The sequence below is a fragment of the Gracilinanus agilis genome, chromosome X (assembly GCF_016433145.1).
Source record: "Gracilinanus agilis isolate LMUSP501 chromosome X, AgileGrace, whole genome shotgun sequence".
Classification (NCBI taxonomy): domain Eukaryota; kingdom Metazoa; phylum Chordata; class Mammalia; order Didelphimorphia; family Didelphidae; genus Gracilinanus; species Gracilinanus agilis.
The window spans coordinates 61,788,849-61,798,792 of record NC_058136.1 but is presented as its reverse complement, the minus strand read 5'-3'; the positions used below and the strand labels follow the sequence as shown (position 1 = coordinate 61,798,792).

Here is a 9,944-nt window from a genome sequence, read left to right as displayed (position 1 = left end):
ACAGAGATACGGAGAGAAAAAAGAGAAACAGAGAGACAGACAGAGGGAGAGAGAAGAAGAGAGACAGAAAAAGAAGAGAGACAAATACAGAGAGAAAGAGAGAGAGAGAGAGAGAGAGAGAGAGAGAAAACAAGAGGCGGGTAGAGAGTTAGAGAAGAAGACAGATGGAGGGAGAGAAGGCCCCCCTAGAGCTGAAAGGGTCTTCAGAGGTCATCTAGTCCATCCCCCTGCATTTGGCAGCTGAGAAAACAGAAGCCCTGGGAACGGACAGGACTTGTGAGGAAGGTGACAAATAGCATTCTGGACCTAAAAGGGAAACCAGAAGGCATCTGGTCCAACCCCTTCAATTTTACAGAGGAGGTAACTGAGGCCCGGGCAGTGGAAGGGACTTGACCAAGATCACACAGGTAAAAGCAGCAGAGGTGGGATGTGAGCCCCAGGAGAGGTGAAGGAGAGAGACCACGAGTAGGATGGAGATGAGAAACCAGAGGGCAAGGAGGGAGATTAGTATTCAGGAAGGCACGTCCTAAGGCACTGCAGAGCTCACAGGGCCAGGCTGCGGAGGAGATGAGGCATGGAGCCCTGACCCCAGCCTCTCCTGCCACTGCCCAGAGCACCGAGTGTCTGGAGCACTTGTTGGCTGGCTACTTAACGTTTAGTAATAACGGGGCTGAGACGGTGTGGCCAGGGCACTCGGGGCACACGACACAGCCATCTTTCCTCCACGAGTCCTGACAATGGCCCCTCGGGAGAGGCTCTGAGGAAGGGCTGGGCTTGTTGTCTGGGCTGTGCCCTGTGATTTCATCCAGAGTCAGCAGACCAGCTGCTTTTATCAATGCAGATCAACACCTAATCTGGATCTTAGAACCTTCGAGAGGCGCCCCGGGACACTGAGATTGAGCGAGTGGCCCAGGGTCACCGCCAAGTGTGGCAGGAGGGCCTCGGGCCTAGCCTAGGTCTTCTGACGCCCATGCCAGCTGGCCACTAATCTGCACTTCACACTTATGCCTGCTTCTACAGCTAAAGAAACCAAAGTGATGTTAAGAAGTGATTTACTCAAGGCCTCCTGGTGGTAGAAAGCTGAGTAAACTGACTCCCTCATTTTACAAGTGGGGAAATGGAGACTCAGAGTGGGTTATTGATGTTAGAGGTGGGATTTGAACCCAGATTCTCTGACTTCCAAGTCAGTGTTTCTTCTTCTTCTTCTTCTTCCTCCTCCTCTTCTTTTTTAACCCTCAACTTCTGTCTTAGAATCGATACTATATATGGGCTCCAAGGCTTAAGAGCGGTATAGGGTTAGGCAATGGGGGTCAAGTGACTCGACCAGGGTCACCCAGCTAGAAAGTGTCTGAGAGCAGAGCTGAACCCAGGACCTCCCATCTCTAGGCCTGACTCTCCATCCACTGAGCCACCCAGCTGCCCCCCCCCGCCCAAGCCAATGCTTCTTAGATAGTGTCTATCAGTCTCCTCTGAGGCAATGGTGAATCAGTGATGGACAGAGTTCTAATTAAGCTCTGGAAGCTTACCTCCTAATTAAGTGCTTTCTGGCCCACTCGCTCTACCTCTATGTTGCCCAAAGTGGAAGTTCTTCGTGGGCAAGAGCCTAGAAATCTGTGCCCCTCCAGTGCCCAAGAGACAGAGATGAAGAGAGGGAGCCAATAAAGAGCTGCTGATTGCAGGCGAGCCCCAAGAAGGGGGAGGACGTGCCAGCGAAGTCCTCTATTTCCAAGTCACCTAGTCATGCCACTTGCACTCCTTGTCCTTGACCGCTGCAAATGGTGTGATACGTATGGGGACCTCTGCTGGGATCCAACATTATCCACCATTTCAGAGAAATGATACCTACTGGAGATGGCGCAACAAATTGTGGTACATGAATGCAATGAATGAATGAATGCAGTGAACGAATGAACAAATGAATGAATGAAAAAGCATTTATTAAAAACACTCATGTGTCAAGTGCTGGGCTAAGGGCTGGGGATACAGAGAGAAAACCCAAGACAATCTGCCCTCGAGGAGCTCCCAGTCTAATTGGAGGAGACGGCCCATATTGGAGTTCAGCTGCAGGGTGGATGGCAAGGTCCAGGGGTCCCTTAGCAGGTCGGATGGCAAATGGGAAGGCCTGGCAGTTCTCCATGTCACTGAAAGGGTTGTAGTCGATGGCTCCCAGCTTCTCCATGTGGTGGGAATGCTGCCCCCGAGATGGAGTGTGGCTGGCTTGGCGCCAAGGGAGAGGGAAAGGGACCCCTACAGTAGCTGCATGGAATATTACTGTGCCAAAGGAACAATGAATATGGAAAGTCATGAGAAAGAAAGGAAGGAAGCAGGACCAGGGATGATTAAAATAATGGAGGAAAAAACAGACGGCAAAACAGTAGCAACTAAACATTGCTTAATCTGAACGTCCAAGAAATGGCCTAGCAGAGGAATTGAGGAAAAGGCGTCGGCCTCCCTTCTTTGTAAACGTGGGGGCTATGAGGTCCCATGTATCATATCACTTGTTTTGCTGTGTTTTTTTCCTTTGCTACAAAGTCTCTAGATGGGGGGTGGTGAGGGGATGGATTGATGTTAAAAATAGGCTATCCAATTTGAGCAGCTCTACTTTCACGAGGGCTATTTGGCTAATCCCTGCCCTAGCTCAGACAGCCCCACAAACCCCAGCAACTCCCTGAAGGACTCTCTGGACCAACTCACTCCACATTCTTGAGGGAGAACTTCTGGCTGGGACGCGCGGCAGAGACGGTGATGAAAATGTGGAGGGCGGCGAGACCTAAAAGCATCTCGGGCTTGGGGTCCATTCCAAAGCGTTCTCGGATAACGTCATTCCGGCTCTGGGAGAGAGGTGAAGAAGGCCTGGAAATTAGGCCCGGCCCTTCTCCCTCCAGTGGAAATCATTCAACAACCCAGGCCTATTCCATGCTGCCTACCCTTCCCATCCAATGTCATGCAAAGGCTGCTTGTCCAAATAGTAGTATGAAAGTGTAGTAGAAACGAGAAAATCGAGGCAGAACAGTCAAGGCCTCTGTGGCTTTTGGGGGGGTTCTCATAAATGTTGCCTTTTAAGATTTGGGCACCCCTTGCCCATGTAGTTCCCAGAGAAAGGCTCTCTTATCTTATCTGGGTAGCTAAAGTGCATGCTTTGGCCTCCAAGCTCTCTCCTGCTGCTCAGGTCCCTTCCATGGTTACTGTAGCTAACTGCAGCGCCACCTAGTGGCCCAATCCACAAAAGCACTCCCTGTGCCCTGGGATCTATCCCAATGGCCCTCAGTATCTTTGGGCCAGAGGCAAGAGAAATGGCCTAGATGGAGAGCAGGGCAACTTCCTTCCCCCAGGGGGCTAGATGGGATTTTTCTTCCCTTCTGCCCAGCCGCCTGGGCACTGGCAGCTCCCTCAGGGCCTCCTGGATTCAAGCGGCTGATGTTGGCCCACTACAAAGCCCCAAGAGGGTGCTCACTTGATTTCTTCTGTTGGGCCACCCGCCCGCCTCTGTGTCTGTGTCTGTGTCTGTGTGTGTGTGTGTGTGTGTGTGTGTGTGTGTCCACCCTCTGCATGGGCCTTTGGCCACCCCCTTGCCAAGTCTTTGGCCTGCTTCCCTTACCTGGATATACAGGTACTCGAAGGCAGCAGGATCTTGGCGTAACAGCTCCACAGGGTCTTTGGGAAAGAAACTCACCCGGAAGAGGCATCTCATACCTTGATAGTGTGTCCGCTGTACCACCTGGACAGAGGGGAGAGGAGGGCACCTGAGCTCTGAGCAGTGAGGCAGGGGAGACCTGGAGAGCTGAATCACCCCATGAGGGAGGCTCTCGGGTAGGGATGTTCTGGAACCAGCTTGCGGAACCAGCCAGAAGCAGCTCAGATGTTCGGCCTGAGTATTCATGCTTTGGATAAGCAACAACTGCTACAAATTGGGCCTTGATTTGCTGTTTTGTTGAGTGTCTGGACTTAAGAGAGCGATGGGGAAAATGTTCATAATGGAGAATAAGTTGAAAAGTGTGTCCTGCATAAGGTTGCTAAATGGTTGGTTGGCCAGCACACTACCAGTCAGACCGGAGCTGTGCCCAGGAGAACAAAAAAGGGCAAGTGCCAGGGGAGCTGGTAGGTCACAGAATCATAGATCCAGAGTTAGACTGACTTTGGAGTTCAAAGACTTGGATTCGAATTCGGGCTCTGATGCACACTATCTGTATGGCCTTGCCTTGGTCAAGATCCTGCCCAGTATCACAGGTAGCAAAGCAGCAGAGCTGGGATTGAGACCCAAGTCATGCCTGTCGCCTCATTTGGGAATCAGGTCCCAAAGTGATGGCAGTAAGTCATATTGTATGAGAACTTTCTTCTTCTCTAGAGAGGTCTAAGCCCTGGCACATGAGGAGGGATCCCTAAATCCATCTCCTTTGAAGCCAGCCCATTGCCTGAGGGCCCTCTGAGCAGACCTAAACAATACCCAGTGGGCATAGGGTGACCTGATCAAGAGAGCAAAAAACCTCTTGGGGAAGTTGGGCTGCCCACCTTGTGGGTTTCCCAATGTATTTCTTTGAGCTTCATTGGCTGAGAGCCAGAGGGGACCTCAGAGATGTTCTAGTCCAAATCACCTATTTTACAGCTGAGGAAACTGAGGCCCAGGGAGCTTAAAGTGACTTGCCCAAGGTAACACATGGGATCACAGTTCTAGAGCCGAAAGGGGCCGTAAAGTATCTAGTACACAAGCCTCCTTATTTTACCCCCAAAGGAAAGTGAGGCCCAGAGAGTTCAAGGCGACTTGCCAAAGAACTGTAGACCAGGGCTGGAAGGGACCTCGGAAGCCATCTCAGTGATCTTGGAAAGATCCTGGCAAACAGTCAGTCAATATCACTAAGTGGCGGGTACCGTGCTGTTCTTTTGGTGCGGTTTCTATTTATTCAGGAGAGACTGCAGACTAGACCCTCTCCAAAAGGAGGCTGTGAGAAAGCAGGGCTGCTCCTAGGATTTCATCAGTGTAGGGAATACTCTGATCTCCAACTCGGTGGCCAAGAGAAGGCTTCGAGAAGGGCACAGAGACCTGATCTTCCCAAAGAGATAAGGATGATGTCTCTGCAGGCTCCTGAGCTGGAGGGGACGGGCAGAATCCCAGAATCTATTCCCAAAGAATTGGGCATGTTAGCCCAACTGCACCCCCTTTTGACAGGATTTCTCCCCTCTCCTGAGAAACCAGGGGAACATTCTAGATAAGTCTGAGGTCGAGAGAAAGTCTCTTAGGCTTTACTTGGGAATGAGGAGGAGGAGGGATTTGGACTAGGCCCTGCATAGTTAGGTGGGAAGGGAACTGGTTCAACAATGCCAACCCAAGAGGAGTCAGCTTGAACGGAGATCTGGAGGGGAACGCCCTAGGGAACGGCACTGTGTGGCATTTTTATCAATGATTTGGACCGAGGCCAATTTGATTGCTTATCCAATTTGCACATGATACACAGCTGGGTGGGACTGGATGCAAACAACTGAAATTTCACCTCCCCCCCAGCAAATTGACAAAGATGAGAAAAAATGGGGCCAGTTGACGTAGGAGGGGCTAGAAGAAGACAAGCAACACCCATATTCAATGAGCAGACCTGAGGATTGGGCCAACCATTTTGAAAAGCCATCTGGAATGGATTATTGGAGACAAGCGTTTAAAATGTTCCTTGCAGTTGACCCAGTGACCCCAATACTGGGCACTCCCCTACAAGAAGGTACCCCATCTGCCCAAATGTTCATGGCAACTCGTTTGGGAGAGGCAAAAAACTAGAAGCTAAGAGGGTGCTCCTCAACTTAGGAATGGCTAGCCAAAATGTGGTATCTGGATGTAATGGGTTATTATGCAGCGGGAAATGACAAGTAGGAGGAGTTCGGAGAATCATAGGAAGAGTTTATGATCTGAGTGGCACAGTGGAGTCCTCAGAAGATCAAGCCATATAAATGAAAAAGATCCCCAAAAGGAAGAGGAAGCTCAACTCTTGATTTCAAATTAACAATCTTGATCTCAAAGAACACATACTTCTTGGTAGAGATATAGGGGATCATGGGGCAGAAACAGGCATCTCTGGTCAGATGTAGTCACGTTTTTTGCTTAAATGGCTCTTCTTTGTTAAAAGGGAGGGATTGGGGAGCAGCTGGGTGGCTCAGTGGATTGAGAGCCAGGCCTGGAGACGGAAGGTCCTGGGTTCAAATGTGGCCTCAGTCACTTCCCAGCTGTGTGACCCTGGACAAGTCATTTCACCCCCATGGCCTAGCCCTTCCTGCTATTCTGCCTTGGAGCCAATACACGGTATTGATTCCAAGATGGAAGGTGAGGGTTTTTTTTAAAAAAATAAAATAAAAAGGAGGGATTGATGACATCTGCTATGACAGATGTCAAAGCAAAAGGCATCAATAAAGCTTACTAAGAAAAGAAAGTCCCAAAGCTGGGCACAGGGTGATTAACATGTCAGATGACTTATTGGAGAAGATCTAATGCACTGGGCCAAACCAAAAAGGTGACATCCTTCAGGGACAAATGTCAAGTCCTACTCTTGGGATCAAAAAATCAACTTCCCAAGCGTAAGTCAGGGGAGATGTGAGCTAGACAATCATTCAGACAGAAAAGCTCTGGGAGACTATAATCTCCATAAAAATCAATAGGAAGGCCAGTGACAGGCTTGGGAGCGTGCAGAGGGAGACAGGAAAGGATGGTAAAGGGCTTCAAGACCATGTCATTAGAGAACAAGATGAAAGAACTGAAGAAATTTAGCCTGGGGAAGAAAAGACTTGCTTTGCTAGGACAACATCACTCTCTTCGAGTATCTGAAGGGGAAGAGAGATTAGTGGGCATAGAATAACATCTGTAGTGTACAGTTGTTGTTTTTGGTCATGGTTGACTCTTGGTGACCCCACAGGGGGAGGGGGTTCTTGGCAAAGATTCTGGAGTGGTTAGCCATTTTCTTGTCCAGCTCATTTTACAGAGGAGGAAACTGAGGCAAACAGGGTAAAGTGACTTGTCTAGGGCCACTGGCCAGTAAGTGTCAGAGGCCAGATTTGAACTCAGGGTTATGAGTCTTCCTGACTTCAGGCCTAGCAGTCTATCCACTGCAGCACCACCTAGCTGCCCGAAGTGTTCAAAGAGAGGCTGATTTAGGACTGGTCTCAGCAAAAATGTCCTAGTAATCAGGCGATTCTCTGAATTCCAAGGTGTTGGAAAGGTTGCATTAGGATAAGAGGTAGCTACTTATTTGTGATCTTCAAAGAAAAGGTCGGAGGATCACTTCAATGAATGGGAAAAAAAGCTTTTGTCAAGCAATTACTGCATGCAAGCATTGAGCTACGGTTTCTGGCTACAAATTCCAACAGTGGGAGACAAGAGGGTCCAGCCACAGAGCAAATGGGCACCTCAGCAAGACGGATGGCAATGCCTCTTCTTGAATATCATTTTCACTTGTTAGGAATGTTATAGAAGGGACTCACGAACAACTACAAGTTGAACTAACTCAGTGGTGTCAAGTTCAAATAGCAAACTCTCTAGAAGCTTCCCTGTGGCTGCATGTTGACGTAGAGAACCACATATGGACATTATCTATGTTTGAGTGCATTTTTTACTTCTTTTAGGAAATATCTCCTCAATATATCTTTTTTTAACCCCTCACCTTCCGTCTTGCAGTCAATACTGTATATTGGCTCCAAGGCAGAAGAGGGGTAAGGGTAGGCGATGGGGGTCGAGTGACTTGCCCAGGATCACACAGCTGGGAAGTGGCTGAGGCCGGGTTTGAACCCAAGACCTCCCGTCTCTAGGCCTGACTCTCAATCCACTGAGCTACCCAGCTGCCCCCTCTCTTCAGTATATCTGAATCTGGTTTGGGCCCACTCGGGCGTGTCCTCGACAGTGTGCTCGTCACCTAGGCACTAGATGGTTTCTGAGCTTTTGTCCAACTGTGAGATCATTTCATTCTAAATACCAGAGCTCTGCTGAGGGAATCTCCATAGGTAGATGGATAAGACAACTGCTTACCTTTCGTAACTTTGTTCCCTAGGTGTTCTGTGTTTTTTTAAACCCCCACCTTCCGTCTTGGAGTCAGTACTGTGTATTGGCTCCAAAGCAGAAGAGGCTAGGCGATGGGGGTCAAGTGACTTGCTCAGGGTCACATAGCTGGGAAGTGTCTTGAGGCTGGATTTGAACCCAGGACCCCTTGTCTCTAGGCCTGGCTCTCCATCCACTGAGCTACCCAGCTGCGCCCCCCAGGTGTTCTGGAGAAACCTTTAGGTCTGTCCCCATCCTACTTCCCCGTTTACCTTAAATCTCCACCTGGAAATGAGGTCTGCTGTCCACGGTCCCTCCCCCCAAGGGTGGATGGGATACAAATGGGCTGCTCAACAGAGCTCTAGGAACAAGTTTCCAAGCCCGGCTGCTCTGCTCCTCAGGCCACTTTTGCCGGGAGGGACCCTGTCCAAACCACACCGAGTGAAGTCACTTACGTGGGCCAGGGGCTGCTTGTCCTGGAGAAGCAGGAACTTGTGGCTCTGTTCTGGACTTGCGTATTCCAGGACCAGAGCAAAGTGTTCGATGTACCTTAGGGAGAGGCGGTCCTGTAGCGTCACCATCACATCCTGAGGAAGAAAAGATAAAGGCCTGACAGGCTGCCCTTTGCCCACTCTGCTATTCTAATCGCCAAGTTCCTGGGGAAATAGCAGCACTCTGGGAAAAAGAAAAGCCCAAGAAGCCAGCCAGAACATTCTAGAGGGGACATTGGGCTTTCTCCAGTAGAACTGGCAGCTATTGCTGCTTCTGGTCTCAGAGCTGCAGATGAGGGCATAAACCGAGGGATAGTGTCATTCCGAGGTGTGACAAAGGCTAGCTTGAGAACAGGCTACTGAGCAAGAGCGAGGAGCTTTTGGTGAGCTAAAAAGCCAAAGAGCTGAAACGTCCCCTTTGCTGCCCACCGAGGGCAGTTTAGTGAACCGAGCACTCGGGGTCAATGCTGGGAACTCTCTCCCTGTATTTGACTTGTTGTTGCTCGGCAGGTGCTGCGTGGAAGGGCTACAGGGAGTTTCTTCACCGGGAGCAATCTCAGACCAAAGAAGTCACAGGTGCAGACCATTACGCAGGTAAATCACAACTGAGCCAATGTTGCTGGAGCTGAGACAGGGGCAGATGAGATTTTCAGCCCATTTAGCACTGGGAACCTGGACAGCCAAGCCGAGCATTGCCAACGAAAGTTACAAGCTTAATGGCTCCCGGGCCGTGCTGTCAGTTCACCCAGGCACCTCTCAGACACAAGTGCCTTGGCAGCCCATCAAAATGCCAATGAGCAGCCAACTGCACCCGCCATGGCGTCAGAGCCATGGCCAGAGGCCACCACCCTGCAGCCAATGGCGAATGGAGAGGAAAGAAATCAGAAAACATTCAATGCCATGGATGCCCAAGATTCCCAAGGTGGAGAAATCTAGAGCCGGGAGGAACCGACCCTCTCATTTAACACAGGGGGAAACTGAGGCCTTACTAGGTGGGATTAGTTCACCTCCTCATTTTGCAGAGGAAGAACTGAAGCAACAGAAATCAAGGAGCTCAGAGACCCTTCTCACTCAATCATTTTTTTTATGTTGAATTGCCTTTTTTAAATTCATCAACATAATTTACATCCAAGCGTCTCGGCCTATCTCTCCCCTTTCCACATCCTAGAAGGCATTGTCTGGGGTGGGGGGGCAGAGATGCATATGAAAATGGTATCTTTCATGTTTCCATTTTTTAACTCATTTTCTGGAAAAGTATTTCAATAAAATGAAAATAGTAAATTCACTCCCACTCGATACACGTGCAAATCGAACCCAGACCTTGGGGTGAACAGGCGTCCCTTGATTTGATGAGCTATCTACTATTTGACCTCTCCACTGGTTGAGGCAAGTGAATTGTCAGTGATGCCACTTGACCGTGGTGGTGGTGGTGATGGGGAGTGAGCCTGCAG

General features: G+C 49.8%; 1 protein-coding gene across 1 annotated transcript; it reads right to left on the bottom strand.

Moving 5' to 3' along the window:
• Positions 1-1,965: 1,965 nt before the first annotated feature.
• Positions 1,966-9,080, bottom strand: LOC123253715 (FERM and PDZ domain-containing protein 3-like). The gene is made up of 5 exons (XM_044682865.1): positions 9,039-9,080; positions 8,458-8,589; positions 3,599-3,718; positions 2,695-2,831; positions 1,966-2,271 (listed from the first exon to the last, which is right to left on the bottom strand). The coding sequence occupies exons 1-5, from the start codon at positions 9,078-9,080 to the stop codon at positions 2,139-2,141; spliced, it is 564 nt and encodes a 187-aa protein (XP_044538800.1). The 3' UTR covers positions 1,966-2,138.
• Positions 9,081-9,944: the final 864 nt, after the last annotated feature.